The sequence below is a fragment of the Balaenoptera ricei genome, chromosome 3 (assembly GCF_028023285.1).
Source record: "Balaenoptera ricei isolate mBalRic1 chromosome 3, mBalRic1.hap2, whole genome shotgun sequence".
Taxonomy (NCBI): Eukaryota; Metazoa; Chordata; class Mammalia; order Artiodactyla; family Balaenopteridae; genus Balaenoptera; species Balaenoptera ricei.
In genome coordinates this window covers 7365268-7384819 of record NC_082641.1, presented here as the reverse complement: position 1 = coordinate 7384819, position 19552 = coordinate 7365268, and the positions used below count along the sequence as shown (strand labels likewise).

Here is a 19552-nt window from a genome sequence, read left to right as displayed (position 1 = left end):
GGAAAATCCAAACATTCTATTAAAACCCTAGTTTTAAACGTTTTTCTATTCTCCAAAGAGTTGCTTTTTAATTTTAAAAAACATCTTTTGTCAAACTGAAAAAATATTTGATGTATTGATCTATTACTAATAACACTATTGTATAAAGAACTGGTAATAATTATAGCTTGTTTAATTAAATTTAAATATGCTTTCAAACTATTTCTACCAGCTCTTTTCCCACCAGACCCTAAACATAATCCTAAACGTATTCTTATTTCTTTTTCTTCTTTATCGTAGGGAGGCTGTTAGGTATTAAAATAACCCTAAAATCATAATCTAAGTGAAGAAAATACAGTTTACAAATTGGATGAGAAGGGTGTCAAAAAAAGTAAAGCAAACTAGCAAACAAATGGAACCCTAGGAAAAGTAAAGTTATATGCCACCCTCTTTTTATTTTAACCTGTCGTTATTGACAGGGGAATTTTCAGCATCCAGGTCTTACACCCGTAGAACTGCCGGGTTACCCGAGCACACGTGTAATCGTCCTAATTTGGGATATTCATTTGATCTTCCTCCAGGAACATGATGAAGAAATATCACTATGTTAATTTCCTGGTTACACACTTTCTCTCAAAACCTGAGCTTACCATCCTCTTTTACTGTTCATTATTTTCAAATAACATTCAGTTATTGGAAAGAAAGGGAGGACGTTGATGATAAGAAGTGATGCTCACAGAGAGATCCCTAGGTACCGTGGCCTGTCCTAACCACCGTACAACTTCATCCTTACGTTCACCCTATGTGGTGCTTAACCTTTGGGTCACTGCTTTATAAGAGTCTGAGGCTTAAAGGCTTTAAGTAGCTTACCCGGGGCTACACGTCTAATAAAGCAGGCAGTGTATCTGAGCCCCCCTGCCTAACCCCTCTGCTCTCGTACCTCTCAGGTAAGAGTAAAGAAACCAGCGGAGCAAAGATTCCCTCCACATCCAAAGAACTTTTCTCATTCAGTGGTTGTTCAGCTCCTCAAATGCTGGATTCCCACCACTTGACTCCAAGACACTGAGTTGCCTCTCTGAAAACTAAAAACTAAAGGCTTGGGAATTTGGGCTACGTGGTGCTAAATATCCACACATCCTTACCGATGAATGCAGTTTTGGGCTATTCGTAATATTTCGATTCACTTTTATTGATAAAATTGTACCTAATTTTTATTGCAATTTGTATTTCTATAAATATTGGAAGTTGGGTTTTTAAATTAAAGTGGAAAAATCTGCACTGTCCCATGCATTGTAAGTAAAGTCATAGACAAGAATCTAACTTCATCTTTTGTAAGTATCCAAAAGCCAGAGGTTCAGTAACTCTCAAAGGATGATGAGAGAGGTTGATGGGTAGATTGTCTCAGGATGACCACCGCGTACTGTTCTTGTCCAAGCCAGAGTGCAGAGGTTTGTCACGTTGTACGAGCCCCAGAGAGTTTATCGTGCATGCTTCATTTGCAGTTTGGGTGGATATGCTCCGTGAACGCTCTTAAAGGGGTTTCCTGGGGGATAATTTGTTTCCCTGTCTCGTCCTCACACCTAGCTGAGCAACCTGACGGAGATCCACGATCAGATCAGCGGCATGGCGCGCTGTCCTTACAGCCCTCGGCACAATTCCACGGCTCTCCTCACGGCGGGCGGGGAGGTCTACGCAGCCACGGCCATGGACTTTCCCGGACGCGACCCCGCCATTTACCGGAGTCTGGGCGTCTTGCCCCCTCTCCGCACCGCGCAGTACAACTCCAAATGGCTCAACGGTAAGTCTTGCCTTCACTCCCAGTTTCCCCTCTCGTTGGTCTGTGATACCCGGTGACTTGGTGCTCAAAAGCAAACTGTCACCGTTTCTAAAACTAAAATAATGTCTTCATTTTCTAAAGAAATCAAAATGTACCCGGTTCTGGATTTCAGTGTGGAAAGGCATCAGGTGGCTCTTTGCCAACTCGGAAGAGAAGTGATATTCTCCACACTTAGGGCATGATAATAAAGCTAATGCTGATATGAGCATTCCTCAAACTGAAGCTGCTTTTTTTTTTTAATAATTTTTTAATTTTTATTTATTTATTTATTTATTATTAATTAATTTATTTATTTATATTTATTTATGGCTGTGTTGGGTCTTCGTTTCTGTGCTAGGGCTTTCTCTAGTTGCGGCAAGCGGGGGCCACTCTTCATCGCGGTGCGCGGGCCTCTCACTATCGCGGCCTCTCTTGTTGCGGAGCACAGGCTCCAGACGCGCAGGCTCAGTAGTTGTGGCTCACGGGCCCAGTTGCTCCGCGGTATATGGGATCTTCCCAGACCAGGGCTCGAACCCGTGTCCCCTGCATTGGCAGGCAGATTCTCAACCACTGCGCCACCAGGGAAGACCTGAAGCTGCTTTTTCATATTATTGTTTGCAGTTTAGGAAATCCGATGTTGTGTCAAAGATATCTGTAGCCTCATGTGCATTCTTTCTTCACTTCTTTATTAGATACCTAAAAAGGGAAATTACTAGCATTTCATGAAAGTTTCAGGCAATTGTGTAAAAGAATGTGTTTGGCTTCAGGTAGCTCCAAATAGCTTGACCAATTTTTTTTTAATTTAATTTTTTATTTTATATTGGAGTATAGTTGATTTACAATGTTGTGTTAGCTTCAGGTGTACAGCAAAGTGATTCAGTTCTACATATACATGTATCCATTCTTTTTCAGATTCTTTTCCCATATAGGTTATTACAGAATATTGAGTAGAGTTCCCTGTGCTACACAGTAGGTCCTTGTTGATTATCTATTTTATACAGAGTAGTGTGAATATGTCAATCCCACACTTCTAGTTTATCCCTCCGCACCACGTTTCCCCTTTGATAACCATAAGTTTGTTTTCGAAGTTTGTTTCTGTTTTGTAAATAAGTTCATTTGTATCATTTTTTCTTTTAGATTCCACATATAAGTTGACCACATTTTTTTAAAAAAAGGTATCAAGTCATACAACTAGAAGGTCAGGGTAGGTGTCTTCAGAGTTGCTCACTTCAATGACTCAAGAGTTAGTAAGGGACCCAAGTCCTGTCACCACTGTCTCTGCCACCCACAGTCGGTCAGGTTGGCCCTCAGGCTAGCTCTGCTCATGGGTGCAAACCTGCGGCTACAATTCCTGGTACTGCATCCAGACATGACAGTATCCAGTGGAAGAAGAACCACATTCCTTGTGTCCTTTTTTTGAAGAAATCAGAAACCCCCAGAAGACTTCCCTTGAATCCTGGGCTAGAACTTGGTCACTTGCTCAGTTAACAAATAGAAAGTGACTCCAGCCACCCAAATTGAAGTTAAAGTTGGCTATATACTGAGACCTGCCAGCTGAAATTCAGCCCTCTGCATATCGGTACGTTCATGTGTGAATATGGTTACACACACACACACACACACACACACACACTAGCAAGCACAATGTTATTGATAGATGTATGCACCATATGTAATCCATTCCCTCAGTTGTTTATTTGATAGTTTGCATAAAGATGAAATCTTGTAATTGCCATGATAATATTTACTATTTTGAGCTTTCAAGTCCTCCAAAGATTTACTGGCTTTTCATCGAGTACAAGCTCATTACTGTAGACCCGAGTTTCTCACCTTAGCACTGTTGATGTTTTGGGCCAGATAATTCTTTTTTGGGGGAGGGAGTTTGTCCTGATTGTTGCAGGACGGTTCGCTGCATCCCTGGCTTATACCCACAAGATGCAATAGCATTCCCCACCTCCTGAATTGTGACAACAAAAACTTTGTCCAGAAACTGCCAGATATTCCCTTGGGAAAATATTGCTTCTCTTTGAGAACCACTGGTTTAGAATGATCACTTATGCATATTTATGCTTATGTGTATATATACACACAAGCATTTTGTCAAATAAGATAGTCAAACCAGCCATCACAGTCTGCCTTTAAAAGACTCCCTTGTAGAGAAAAGAGTCTTCATCCAGTTTCTTCAGCAAGTTGAATGACTCCGTGAGCTTCCAAAGGGCAACGTGAATTGTTTTCTCAAACCAAAGTAGTAACTAGATTCCCTAGGTTAACATTATTTCTGTTGAACTGGTTTCAACTGGACCTTTCGACTCTCCTTTCCGCTCTGATGCTTTCTTTCATCTGTGTAGCTTAAAGTTCTTTCTATTCATTTGTTGAGTTTTACTGGCCAAGCAGTTTCCAGTTAAAAATCAAAATGACTTACTCCCCAACCACAAGCATTGCATTTAGAGTTTGCTGAAAGCGAAGTAAAAATTAATTCGGAGTACAATCTCTTTCTTTTCCCAGAAGCGACAGCATGAAGAATATCTTGGGAAAATAATTCAGGTTATGGCATGAGTTAGAAACACTGTTTCTTTCCATGTGACTTAGATGCCCAGGCTGATCAGGTGCTCAGATTCTGTTAACCCTCTGGGTGCAATCTTTCCCATTTGAGAGTCAGGCGATGTCATAAGGACAGTTGAAGAGCTCACCCAGGGTTTCCACAGTCACTGTAGGCATATATGTCCTAAAGTCATAAATGATATTATCCAGCAACTGTGGCCATTACAAATAAGTCCAAGGTGAACATGGCGGAGCCGTCACTCTGCTCATGGTGTCATCATAACTCGCATGGCACTGAATTGTCCCGCTGTCCTCAGGGAGCGTCGCCCTCTCGTTCCCCACCAGGAAGGCCCTCACTCCCAGGGCAGAGCGCAGAGAGCCCTGAGGGTCCCAAGTTCTTCTGTGTTGAGTGTTGATTCCCTCTCCTGTGTTCTCTTGGGACACTTTCTTCTTCTACTGAACGCTGAGGTATCATTTCTACCTCTGATTGGCCCTGGTTTTCTGCTCTGACCCTCCCTCCAGCATAGATTCTGGCCTCTGAGCCCCACTGAGCTCTGCTTCTGTGCCCCTGCTGAGCCCGGATGCAGGGACATTTATTCTCACGGTCCTCCTTGGAATCCACACTTTTCCTCCCATCTGCCCTTTGACCAGACACCCTGTCTCTGTTCTTTCTGCTGTGCTCTGGAGTAATTTTCTTTCTTTACTGGAGGTTGGTGCCTTACCTGTTATCCTTTTTTTTCACATCCTTAAATTTCTTGCTCTCTGGTGACAATCACTATCTTTTTATAAAAATGCTCAGATCTCCTCCCTCTTCCATGAGACAAAGACAAAGAAATGCAATGAAGCTAAAAACATCCTTAGTTCTGCAGTATCCAAGAAGGGTCCTATTTCCTGTGTGATATTAGGTACCCACTAAATGATGCTCATATTCTTCTCCCGAGTTTTCAACTGATTGAGGATCAAGGCACAGGAGTCACCAAATGGAGATCAGAGAGTTAGATTTGTTCTTGATAGAGCTTAGTGTTGGAAAATCCCAGGGCTGGTGTGTTAAGAGTATGCAGATTATGACCTGCTGAATGAAGAGGTACAAGCTTCCACGTGGGGTTGGCAGGCACCTTCCTCAGCATCCGACCTCCCGTTTTGGGGAAGTGAAAACCCTGGGGCTTTGCTTGAAGGTGCGGTTTCAATACACTCACGCAAAGACAGTACAGTCACAAGGTTTATTACTTGCAGATCCCAGAACCCAGGCCCCAGGAGCTGGGGAAGGGCAGCCCTCCATCCCAGGTCAAGAGCAGGAGATAGAGAGGAGGGTAGCAAACACCTGTTAACTTACAAGGTTATCTGGGCAGAGGTCACTGTCTTTTCGTGGGCTCAGTGGTCATATAAGAAGGTAGGGGATGGAGGCTTTGGAGGTGGAAAGTCCTGCCGGCGAATCAGTGCTCACCCTTCAGGATGCTGATTTGTCTCAATTCTCGGTTTCCTCGTTTGCAACCTGGAAATAACTTGCCACCGGACCTGGCGGTTGTGAGATAAAAAATCAGACCGTGAAGATATGACGAACATTAGTGGCATGCAGCGGGGACTCGATAAATAGACGTAATTACTGTGAACTCCCCAAAGTCTGATACGACATCGGATGCATAGTGGCAGTGAGTAAATGACTGTTGGCTGAGTGCGTGGAGGAACATTTTGGGCTGTGGTTCCTGATTGCTGACACCTACCAGCCTCTTGTTTCCTGGCTTTCCTGACACTGACAAGCCTCCTCTGTGCTTTCCCCACTGTGCCCCCTGCCGCCCCTCTGCTCTGGGCTCTCCTGGCTGCCCTGTCCTGCTTCTGCCACATCCAGGTCCCCCAGACGCATTCCCCTCACTGCCCAGTCCGCAGTACCTCCAGGTGTTCACAGGGCTCAGGGTCCCTGGGAGGCCATCACTCAGCTGACAGCTGCTTACAGGTTATGATAAGCAGAGCTCATGTCTTTGGTTTGGACATTTACCAGTTTTTTGCCAACATTTCTCTGTTGACGAAAGAGAACTTTCTCGGCAGGGGAGGTGTGGAGGACAGCACCTATGAACCGCGGTCTGCAAAATTTTTGTCTTCAGCTTCCCTGCTGTGATTAAACTGTGTATAGGATAATTTGCCTGTACAGGGAGGTAGACCCTTTCCATAATTGGGTTAATTAACTCATATAGGGCAAACTCATGGCATGACCGGTACAGCGGTTGCTAGCGTGTCTTGTTCGCCTCTGCCAGCCCTGTGCAGGCATCTCCCTCCTCAGCCAGCAGTCAGGCACCGACCAACTCCCCTTGCTCAAGCCATGCCTTCGGCGACATTTTGGGCGCTGGCCATGTTTGTTTTGTTTGTTTCCTAGGGTTGCTGCAACGAAGTGCCACAAACTGGGTAGCTTAAAACAGAAATGTGTTCTCTCAGAGTTCTGGAGGCGAGAAGTCCAAGATCAAGGTGTCGGCAGCCCGTGCTCTCTTTGAAGACTCCAGGGGAGGGCCCTGCCTCACCTCTTCTAGCTCCGTAGCCCTCAGCATCCCTTGGCTTGTGGCAGCATCACTCCGGTCTTTCTCTCTGTTCACATGGTCTTCTTCCTGTGGCTCTGCGTCCTCACGTGGCCGTCTTCATATAAGAACATGGGTCCTATTGGATTAGGGCCCCCCCTCATTCCAGTATGACCTCATCTTTACTAATTATATCTGCCATGACCCTATTTCCAAACAAGGTCACATTTATAAGTACCAACATATATTTGGGGGGATGATACAATGCAACCCGCAATAGTGCCCTAATCAGGAAACGCTCAAGTGTTGAAATCTTAAACTTCTGTGTCTTATTTTCCAATGACACTGTTACATCTCTTTCTGTGTTGCGGGTGAATCCTCTGGCCACTCAGTTTCCTGATCTCAGCTGTATTCTCCTCGTTCTCAACAGACAGCGCTGCCTTCTTGTTCCCAATAATAAGCATCAGAAGTCCTCAGGTAGGGCTCAAGGGACTGCCGTCTTCGCCCAGGGCAGAGCCGGCCTGCACCCGTTTCCTCCTTCCATGCTCCAGAGCACTGGGGTGGACAGTCCATCCACTTAAACTGTAACCTTATCCACTGTGCATCCCTCCTCCACCGCACGATCTCTGGGGAAGGGGTGCCTCTCTCTTAGGCAGCATTCTAAAGTGGATTTCACCTCCCTCATTCTGGGTCTGAATTACTCCCTCAAAGGACTGCAGTGAAGGCTTGGCAAAAATCAGCACTCTGGCCCTCCAGAGCAAGAGAAGCACGCAGCACAAAGGATGCTCTTCAGCTTGTCAGAACATGTAGACAGAACACGGCAAGTCATGACCCTTCAGGGACCCAAGCCTCTGGGGACCTCCTTTGCTTCAGGGCCACTCTTCAGGCAAATGGTGACATCAGGCTGTCCAGGGTGATGTCCTGCCAGGATACAGACAGCCCTGCGTAAGGACCTACCAAGCCTCTAATCTTCCCACCACACCTCCCAGAGACCCAGCATAAATACTACGTGGTAGAGTTCCAACAACCTGCCCTGAGCAAGCTAAGCGCCTTGGATCTAATACCAGAGTTCCAGGTGCATTGTCTTATGACACCACCCCCATTACAGCTGTCCACCAATGAGTGGGTGTCCCGCCTGCGCCCCTGCACCAGTGCAGCAAGACCCAGGTGGTGGCCGTGCCCTCAGCTGTCAGCAAGGGCTGACGTGGAGAGGACAGCAGGGCTGGCTATGACCCCTCCATCGGGTTTTCTCTTTCCCAGCCTGTGTGATCTGACTCCGCTGCTACCTTGCCACGTGCCCTCTCGGCATCCTTTAAGGCGGAGCGTGCATTTCCCTGGCTGCACCGTGCCTTCCTCACCGTGCTCCTTCCCACGTGCTGTTTATGCTGTTTTTCTTCCCTTGAGTTTTGCCTCCTCCGTAATTCCTGCTCCTCTGTAGGTTCAGTTGGAGTTGCAGTTTCCTCAAGACTCGGTGGGTCCCTTTCACCCCTTCTTGACGGGCGTTGTGCGTGGCTGTCTTCTCCCCACGGTACTGGAGCGCGTGGTCCCTGTCCTGCTCCAACCCCACTCGCGCCCCCATTTCACCTGCAGAGAAAGCTGAGGTGCCGCTGGCCAGCCCCCAATGCTTCCCTGTGCTGTCTCCTACCCACGCTTGCTCCTGCTTTAACCTCTTACGTGCATCGCCACTGGCTCCCTCCTCTCTTCCAGGGATTAGCAGACGTTTTCTATAAAGGGCCAGAGAGCGAATATTTTAGATTTTGCGTCCGTATGGTCTCTGTTGCAGCTTTTCAATTCTGCCATCGTAGCACGAAGGCAGCCATCACCAATGCATACACGAATGCTGCGTGCACACACAACTTCATTCATAGCCAGCAGGCAGGATCTGGCCTGAGGGCTATAGTTTGCTGGTCCCTGTTCTATCTGGAGAGCTCTCAGCCCCAGGCAATCCAGCTGGCCGGTGGGTTTAGCTCCATCGTCTTTGCTCAAATGCCGCTTCTCAATGGGACCTCACCCCTGACCACCTTATTTGAAATGACTCCCTCCTCCATCTAGCCCTTTTTTTTTTTTTTTAATTATTAGCACCTTTAATTATTATTTATTTATTTATTTATTTACTTATTTATTTATGTGGCTGTGTTGGGTCCTCGTTTCTGTGCGAGGGCTTTCTCTAGTTGCGGCAAGCAGGGGCCACTCCTCATTGCGGTGTGCGGGCCTCTCACTACTGTGGGCTCTCTTGTTGCGGAGCACAGGCTCCAGACGCGCAGGCTCAGTAGTTGTGGCTCACGGGCCCAGCTGCTCCGCGGCATGTGGGATCTTCCCAGACCAGGGCTCGAACCCGTGTCCCCTGCATTGGCAGGCAGATTCCCAACCACTGCGCCACCAGGGAAGCCCCCATCTAGCCCTCTTGATTCCCCTTAGCCGCGTTAGACCTTTATCCTTAGCGTTATGCTCTCTTAGTACTTGTCTCCTTTCCTCCACTAGAATGAATGTTCCCCAATGGCCAGGCTTACTTGTTCGTCACTGATGGATCCCATATACTTTCAACAGTGCTGGACACATAGTAAGCACCCAATACACCCATACATGAATAAATGAACTAATAGATGAGTAGTTTACATCTTTGTTTTCCCCACCCATGAGTTTCTGAATTCCTTGAGGGCAGGGATTAGGTGGGATCAATTTTTGTGTGGTCAGCATTTCATACGGTGCCTGAAACACAGTTGAGGCTTCATCAGTATTTGTTGAATGACTAGGAGATAGGCACATTCATAAGTAGCAGAAATATGAATTTTGTTGTTAACAAAGGGAACGTGTCATATTAGTTGTAACCCAGAACTTTAAAAATATAGATTTGTATGTTTGAAACCGATGCAGGTCCAAACATTTAAAGAATCTTCTTTTGCCATTCTCATTTGGACTCCCATTTTCAACCATTACGTATTCAGTTAGTTATCAAAGACAGTGTGATTAATTGGATAATGTTCTGGAGGAATTTGAAACATTGAGTTATATGTTTGGTCATGACTATAAGTTTCCAAATCGGATTTTTTCCCCTGTGCCAAAATCACTCTTAAAACAAACTTATGTGTTTAGAGAAATACCTTAACAGCCTTAATGCATTAAAATACTAATTGTTAATAACCCTTATTAAATGATTATGGTAAAGCAAGGTAATAAATGTTTAACGGTCTATGCTTAAAATAGAGAAGCTGTAAAACTTGCCTTCAAGAAACTGGCAATCAAATCGGGGAAACAGTCAACCCATGAAAAGGGGAAAAAAATATACATCTCCAAATTAACATTGTACAAATTGAGTTTGTGGGTTCTGGGGGAACTGCTTGCTTGCACATGGGCTAAAACCTCGGTAGGAACTTGGAAAAAGGAATCTATCAGTGAGCTTTCAGCATGGACATCTTGGGGGGCCTAATCTCACTGGCAGGTGGTGACCTGCTTATGTTCCTTCCCTGGAGGCAGCGTTTGTCTCTCTCCTGGGTTTTCTCCACGAACTCTGCTGCTTCCTCCCATTCTCTGAGATCCCAGCCTTGACCTCGCCCTGGAGGAAAACACACTTGAAATCCATTGTATCATTTTTAATGAGCTATTATGTTTCCAGTTAAGAAAACTCTGCCTGTGACAATCTCAAATTCTCCTGGTTTGAAATAACTCTATTGATGATACCCAGGCATTAAATAGACTCTTTGAGGTCTTTAAAATACAATGATTAACCTTCTAGTGATTAAAGATAACTTACTTGGAGGGAGAAAAATCCTGTGCTTAACTCAAGGAAAAATAGTTTCTGCTTATCATGAAGACAGGTGCTTTGTGGAGCTCCCCTGCTTCTCCCTGGGGGCAGACACCACTTCTTGGGGGTCCAGACACAGCCAGGCTGGGGTGACCCTGTTGGGCTCCATCCTGGGGACAGTGAGATCACTTTTGGCAGTCTACACAGTGCAGTCCCTGAAGGTGTGAACAGTCTGCACCAGGCTCTCCCTGGACAGACAAGATTTGCTAAAGCAGGAAATTCATAAATGCAGGCAGAGTTCCCAGACGAGCAAAATAAAGACAAGTGGGGCCTGGGAATGAAGTATACTTGTTTAGGAAATCTGAAGTGTTTATCAAGGAGAAGAAGCTAGGTAAAACCCAGAACAAAAATCACGATTGTGGAGTCAGCAGCCTAGTTTTGTACTTTACCAGACAGCACCTGGGGAGATGCTTGCAGAGGGGCGTCCTTGTGAACAGTGGGCTCTGTTCAGTACCGCAGCTGAAAGGCTAACAGCTGACAGCTGACTCGTGAAGTTTCAACTTGTTAGGGTGATGACACGTGGACTTAGAGCATGGGAGCAAAGTTGTGTGACATGAGACCCAGCATGACGAGCTGCCCTTTTCTAATTTTCAGGCTTGATCAAGCCTATCAGAGGGCTTTGGGCAGATTGTCTCTCTTGTGCGGGACGGATGTAAACACCCTTTGGAAAGAGTGTTGTAAACCAAGTCTGATGATCTTTATAGGGTCAGAAAAGAGTTTAAATAAATGGCCTCCCTGCATACCATTTGCCTGTCTGTGCACCTGCTGGAGTCTCTGGTACATCCAGTTGTTACTCCAGGTGCAAGGGGGAGTCACAGTGGCTCTTCACAACTTACCAGGTGGATGGGACACTCCATGTACGTGTTATCTGAACCAGGGCCACATGCTGAAGCATGCACGAGCTAGGATTTGAAGACAGATCCTTCCCCCTCTGTGGGCTCCTGGCCTCCCCTTTGTTTAGTCAACATCTTAGGAAATACCGCCACCATAAGCTGCCTCCGTCTCTCTCCTGATGTCCACATTTTTATGCACAAGTTGCCATGGAAGCGGGATACAGGGACTTTGGAAAAATAGTGGCCGGTGCTTCTTGATTGGTGAAAGCTTGCAAAAGGAGACAGAATGAGCTGGGGTTATTAAACCCAAAGAAGAAGCGCCTGTGGGGTTATTTAACACAGCCCTTTATGGACACAAACATCTGGTAGGTGACAGGAGGGAATCAATTCTTGTGGTGCTCTTTGAAAATAGTGTTGTGTTCTGTCCTGGTCATTGAGTGCTGAGTTCCTGAAAGCTGAGCAGCCACAGAATCCCTTTAGTCTTGTGATGAAGGCTCTATACTTGCCAATAAGTCATTTTGTCACCAAACTCAGGTTCGGCTGCATGTCCCTCAAGAATCCAGTACTGAGAGACAAGTGTTAGGTAAAGGGAAAGATGGCTTTATGGAGGAAGCCAGCCATTCTGGGGAGAAGGTGGACTCATGTCCCCAGGAACCAACTTCCACTCCCCAGGTCTTGCTCAAAGATTAAACAGGGAAAGGAGGAAGGGGCCACGTGCTGAGGAGAGAGTTGCGGGGTACATGATCAACTCGTGGATCTGTTTCAGATTGAGCAGTGGTGAGGTAGCCAGGAGTCAACATCACTGACCTTCTGGTTCCACCCAGTCTGGGGTCTCCATGCTTGTGGGCAGCATACAGTTAATTTCTTCCACCTGGTGGGGACTTCAGTATCTGCAAAACAGCTCAAAGGACATGGCTCAGAATAGTATCTATAGCCCTTGAGGAGGAACTAAAGGTCCTTGACTTTGTTTAATGGCTAAACGATTATTATTTTGTCTTGCTTGACTGTTTTCCTTTGCTTCTGTATTTTCCCATTTCTCTGATTAAATTTATTCTTTGGCCAAATTTCTTATTTTACAGACAAGAGGCAGGCAGAGGACAGCGGGGGTGGGGCGTTTGTCCTGGGAAGGGTCCTGCTCAGTTGCAATTTGGACTTCCAATTTACACATTTCAAAAGAGAATGGATGGGGCTTCCCTGGTGGCGCAGTGGTTAAGAATCCACCTGCCAGTGCAGGGGATGCGGGTTCGAGCCCTGGTCCGGGAAGATCCCACATGCCACGGAGCAACTAAGCCCATGTGCCACAGCTACTGAGCCTGTGCTCTAGAGCCCATGAGCCACAACTACTGAGCCCACGCGCCACAACTACTGAGGCCCACGTGCCTAGAGCCCATGCTCTGCAACAGGAGAAGCCACCGCAATGAGAGGCCTGTGCACCGCAGTGAAGAGTAACCCCAGCTCGCCACAACTAGAGAAAGCCCACGTGTATCAATGAAGACCCAATGCAGCCAAAAATAAATAAATTAAATAAATAAATTTATTAAAAAAATAGAGAATGGATAAATCCCACCCTTCCTTCCCCCATCAAGACGTTATGAGGCCAGAGGCACCAACTATATACACTAAGACGTATGGAAACCTGCGTAAAAAAAAAAAAGATCCTCACAAAGAAGATATGCCCCATTATAGAGAACACAATATGCTATATAGAAATTGACTAGTACTTATATAACCACTCACGAAAATGTTTTGATGTTCATTGTCTAGACATCATAGCTGTTTCCTGTTGACAGTCCTGGATCACTCCTGACACCTGGCATGATTATTAACATTACTCCTTTCCCCTCTCAAAAGATTTCCAGTTTGGATCATAAATCATATTGTCATCCTGTTTATAAGATACTCAGTTCTCTGTGTTTCATTAAATTTGTCTCCATATTATTCAATTAAACTTCTTGTTTTCCCTCAGTCAATGCCTTCTCACATTTTTTCATTCACTGCTGAACATTGGATGGTATAATCTCTGTGTTTTTGTCTTCTTTCTTTCCCTGGCCCTCATCAGCTCAAGAGACAAAGACCAAGCCATCATACGAGTTTACTTATTCTAACTGCACAATGTTGTAGCCCAGTATTTTCTTTCAATTCAATCTTGCACGTTTTCCTCTTAGTCTTTAAAAATATTTTATAGGCATTAAAATATCTCTAAGATCTTTGAATTAAAGTTAATATTCCAATTTTAAAACTCCTTAAGTTTTACAGTTCTGCAGGTTAAATGATTAATTCCTGAAAGAAGTGAACCTATACATTTAAAATATAATCAAGAAAAAACAAACATGGTCAATGGAAAGTTGCAGCTTTGAAAATGTTCAGAAATACATAGTCATGAAATTACTTATAACTAATTGAGCCCTGGACTGTTTGATTTAGTCGAATCTTACAGGAGGTTGGAAAGGCTGCCAGGGGTTTGGTGCTTGGAATGGAGTGAGCCAGCAGGATAGAGAGGGATGTCTCTGGCCCTGTGAGCTAGACCAGGTAGACAAATAGCCAGTTAATGGAGCTCCTGTTGACACTGAGAGAGGGAGAATGCTTGGTGAGAGTTTGGGCTCCTAGCGTACAAGCTGATGTACAGGTGGCTGTTCTCATTTAGGAAGAGACAGCAACGTGTCCCTGTGGTACAAGTTGCTCCTACTTGAACCAGCAAATCTATGTGAGTAACACACTTTCAACAGATTATGGTCCCCGGAAGAAGGAAGGAATCATGTGTGCCGGAGCCATGTTTCTAGTCCTACCGAGATGGTTTAGCAATGGCTTTCTTTCTGCCGGGTCCTCAGTGAGTGAAGGACCTGGGGCTTCAAAGCTCATGTTACTATGTCAGTGATCACTAAGGACACGCTTGGGCCACGTGCCACTCCCACCTTCACCTGACACTGCCACCACACACATGGGAATTTGGGTCATAAGCTTGTCTTTAAAACTCTTTAGTGTCTCTCCAGTGGCCCTTGAATTCCAGATTCCTCTCTGGATCGCTGGCCTGGCCCAGCCGTCTGCCGCCCGTCCTATTGATTCCCTCCATGCCAACACTAGCTTGCTTCCGTTCCTGGCCACCCTTAGGGTCCTCTCGCCGGCTGCTCTCTCTCCTGCTCTTGGCCTGGAGCCCCGTCCCAACCTGGCATCTGCCCTTTCCCTGCTCCCCTCCTTCCTGATTCTCGAATTCACCTCGCTGCCCTGGCCCCCATGGTCCTCCTCCTCATTGGGATGACTCATTGGTCTGTGTCTTGTTTGTTGCCTTAAGTGGCCTTGAGGGCATGGGTTGTGGAATACCCGGGGCCCAGGACAGTAGGACAGCCCCACAGTGGGTGGTAAGGAAGTGCCTGGTGATGCAGGTGCTCCGGCTGGCATGCTAGCCTCCACCTCTACCACAGACCCTCCGGCGTGTTTGGTTCCAGAGCTGCTGAAAGGAACACGGACCCTAATTTGATATACAGAATGCAAACTGAATGAGTTAACCTGTTAAGTAAATACTGATGGTATGCTTACCAACCTATGCATGTGTATTAATTTATATATTTTTGTATATGCTTATTATTAATTTATGTATTGATTATTTATATAATAGTTTATATATATAAATAAATAGTGACCTATATTTTGATGATTAGCGACCAAGTGGTACGCACTTGGCATGCATTGCCTTTGACTTTTCACAATGATACTACATATCGGGTATTGTTATCACCACTCTAAAAGGAGGAAACTGAGAATGTAGGTTGTTAAGTAATTTGACTAAGTTCATACAGCCAGTAGGTGGAAGTATTGAGCCATATATACATATAACTCAATCCTATACATATGTATGTCACACACACAAAACATACACACACAAACATGTATATCCATCTATCTGTATCTATCTATCTATCTATCTATCTATCTATATATATATCTATTCTTTTCCTAGAAATCTTAAGGAAAGAATTTTAGTATATCAATGGCTTTTAAACCACTTTTTACTTAATTTAATTTTGGTTTAATTATCCCCTCTTAATAAATCTCTAGATAAAATTAGCTTTACTTTGGAACCCTCTGCAGCACATGTTCATGTAGCTGTGACAAGGGAAACAGTGTTCACAATAAAGAGAGTACCTGAAATCTAGGAATATGCACAGAAATGGTTTTGGTTGTAACCGACATCAACAAATTAGGGAACTGAAAACCTCTGGCTCACGGTGTGTCATATCTAATTATTGTTTCCATTAACTCCTTTCTTTTTGTGGAATAGCTTGCTACTTTAAAACTCAGCCTGGCTTTATTTATGTTTCTCAAATTCTGATCACCTTTAATAGATACATGTTTGATTACTCATTATCATTATGTGAAGTTCTACTAAATATAAATTATTAAAAAGGAAATCAAAAGTAAATCATGAAAGAAAAATTATAGCCATCATTTATTGCGAGGCTACTTTGTACCAGTCTCTTTAATCCTTAGGTTGAATTGTTGTACAGGATAAAGGAACATTCCAGATGTCAGTGGTCCAGCCCAGGGTTTCAAGCTGGGATGGGCGGGGTCAAACCCATACAGGCTTCACCTCCACCATTTTCTAGTCTGCCTTTGACAGGTGTATCACCAGGTGGCCTTTGATTGCAAAATAATTTTGATAGATTTTGATGCTAGTAAGATTTTTATAGAGTTGGAAAATTGGAATTCCTTTCCTTTTAATGTCCATTTTCATCAATTTAGACAAATATTTCTACATCAAGAGCCTCTCAGTGATCTAGTCAATCATCAGATTGGGCCATTGAACCTGGTGCCCCTCTAGACAGAAGGCAGAGGGGAAGGATCCATCCGGATGTTCAGTGTTTGGTTTTACATGGTCAGAATCTTCTCAAAGACGTTGATGCTTTTGCTCTCCTCATTGCTCATGTTTATTTATACTGTGTTTCCCTACTCAGTACTCCCATCCGCATGGTCGCTATTATGTAAGTCAGTGTGCCAAATAAAAGTCCTCATATCATGAAACACAGTTCTTCTTAAACCCTGACATATTTTGTAGAATACTCTGTAATCTGTAACTCAGTATGTCTGCAAACATGAGGAAAAAACCAGCTTCTCCACGCATATATTTGTAATAAGCTGACACATACTCATGTCTGTTTTTATTCTGAATTAGCAGCACCTTCTATTCCTGTGTACCTCTAATAATAATAATGAATAAAGGAGCTCTTTCATGCACTCACATTCATTGTAGACAAGGAGGCCATTGACTGATTTATGGCTAGTTCAGTTCACTCAGGAGTGGCAGATACTAGCTTATGGTGAATTGCATTTTAACAAGAGACAGAGCTTAAACAATGGAATGGAAACAATATGCATCTTATTATCCTGCCTGGTGAGATTCAAACATCCCCTACCTCCAGATTTAGATCTATAAATGAAAGAGCTACTTGGCTGTCTATTTAACAAGTATTTCTGCTTTTCTTCTATCTTTGGAAAAGGAATAGGATGCTGGCTGAGTTTCAGAAGGGTCTGGAGCCTCCTGATGTGACAGCAGGTCACCCAGTCAGGGCCCATCATCCTCCTGCAGGACCACTGTGGGGCTGCACGATGTGTTTCCAAATGTAGTTTAGCTCCCCAACTAAAATGACCTGTAATATGTGGTGAGTTAGAGAAACACATACACTACGTACCAGCCACAAATTCTTCCCTTGTTTTCCCAGCAGGAAAAAATATAGTTGAGCATTTCTATCTAAAAGGCTCTTTGTCACCCTATCATAAAGTGGGTTTGGGGTGGTTTGGAGAGACATTGGAGGTTCTCCATGGAAAGAGGAAGCCGTGGGCTAATCTGCTTGGCATGATTCAGTACTCCTCCCATATGAGATATCTGGGTGAGATTGTTCCGTGGGTAGACAGTGAACATGATGAACACAGATAGAGGCTCTCACGGTCCCTGGTGGGCACTCCCGGGCTCTGGTGGGCACCATTGGACACGTCATCTCTGGAGTTGGGGCAAACACTTCCCAGCAATATTCTTCTTTAATAAGCCCTTGGATTGTTGGCTTCTTCTTCTTCCTGCTCTTCTTTCTGTGGCATCCTTGATGTCTCTAATAGCTCCAGAGTAAAGATTCATCTGGGCATCTGTCTTCCCCTCTGGTCTGTTTCCAAACCCTCCTCACCTTGGTTCTGAGTAACCCCACTCAGCACTTTGGTTTTTAAAGCATTGCCCAGAATTCCAAGTCCTGTTCTTGAGCGTTGTTAATGCCACTGATTGTCCTCTTGCAGTCCATTATTTTCTTCAGTGTAGTATAATGGTACGTGTATAGGCTGTGAGGTCAGACGGTCTGGATTCGGGACATAACCCAACCCCCACTGCTGGCTGTGTGAACTTGGACAGGTTCCTTAACCTCCAGGATTTAGTGTCTTCATCTATGAAATGGGAGGAGTAACACAGTATCTCCCTCTATAATTCCTGTGCGTTTCCTGAGCTTATGAAGGGGGACCGCCCAGTTCAGAGCCTCACACAAGAGTTTACCACTCAACAGGGTTTTTTAACTATAGGCCAGCCTTGAGCTGGAAGAAACCAAGGCAGATCTTTTTACCTTTTCAGCTCCTCGACTTCCTACTCAAGACTTCCTAGATACTCTTTACTATGTGGTTTTCATGCTGTTTGTCCCTAAGTTAATAGCAGAAGAAGGTAGTCATGAGGGTGTTTGATAAACCTTGTGGACTCTGCCTCATACCTCGTCCACATGTGCTGGGACCTGTAGCTAGACACACCTGTCCTGCATCTTCTTTCTTTGTTTTCTTCATTTTAGGTAAGGTTTGTTGTTGTTGATGATGGTGGTTTTTTTGTTTGTTTTCAGTACAAGGATCAAACTGCAGTCTGGTTATATGAGCCTGGCTTCAGAACCTGCTCTGATATGATTTAGCCTTCTCTTCAGAATTAGACATACATGTGAATATTATCTTCAGAAACTAAATACAGTTTTGTAATTGTTTCATACCTTTGCTTTTGGGATCTGCTTCAGTGAGTAAGTCTCTTTGGGAGACTCACAGTGAACACAGGTTCAAAAATCCCCCAATACTTTGCTTTACTTTCCGAAGACACAAGCCGGAGGTGTGTAACCTGTTTTTGTGAGCGTCTTTCCAGGATATTAAAGCGTACTGTACGGTAAATATTTCTAACTTCCATCTCATACCTGTTAATGCAATCCAGGGTGTTTTGGTTTTTTTTTTTAATATCCATTTCAAATTAAAGCAAGTGATCAGCCACTATGTTTGACAGTTTATAAATTAAAATCAGTTCTTATGAAATTCTCTGTTACTTAATGTACTTAAAATGACTTAAGAACAATACCATGGGCTGAAGAGAAAAGTACATGACATATACAATGGAGAATATTTGTTACATTTTTAGAATGTGAAGTTGAGTTAAATTGAAACATTTTGTGATGACATCAAATATTGATTGAAATTCAGTTGAATTTGACTGAAAACTGGCTGTAGCCTTTCTGAACAAAATAGCAGGGTTCTCAGTGCCACCTCCCTGTCAGCCTCTGAATCACTGTCTGCATTTCAGGTGAGCCTGTGGTGGGTCTTCCTCTTAACATTAATGGGTCATTTTGTAGCCAAACATATTTTTAGTTGTCCCGCCAATAGCATGTCTGTTGGTACAGTCTGATTGGATCTGGCATAGTACAAGGCCAGTTGAATTGTCCTACAAAACTAATTGTCCCTGAAATACGTCCTTGTGGATATAGTTGTGTGTATCTTTCCATTAATTTTGAACACCAAAGGATATTGTCCTATTATCCTAATTGCACCATAAATTAAGACACTTGCTAATTGAGTGGAAAGCTCTTAGCAATAGAGAGAAGAGTAAGAATCAAACCTGGTTATTAAAGAACAGTATTAGGGCACACCTGTTTCTGAAAGGGTATCATCCTTATTATCAATAGACTCAAACAGGAAGTTGTGAAGATAACACTTCCAATGCTATGTATGAAATTCAGTTGACAATCTATAATAAATTCCTGAATGCCTAATGAGCGTGGTGATTAAGTAAAAGTTTGCCATAATTTTT

At 44.2% G+C, this 19552-nt stretch overlaps 1 protein-coding gene across 8 annotated transcripts in view; it reads left to right on the top strand.

The window, feature by feature from the left end:
* Positions 1-19552, top strand: part of SEMA5A (semaphorin 5A) — a 505234-nt gene that overhangs the window by 333137 nt on the left and 152545 nt on the right. For all 8 annotated transcript variants that reach the window (XM_059916089.1, XM_059916090.1, XM_059916094.1 and 5 more), the window contains one exon: positions 1564-1777. In XM_059916089.1, the coding sequence (XP_059772072.1) occupies positions 1564-1777 (214 nt within the window). The remainder of the gene's footprint in view (positions 1-1563; positions 1778-19552) is intronic.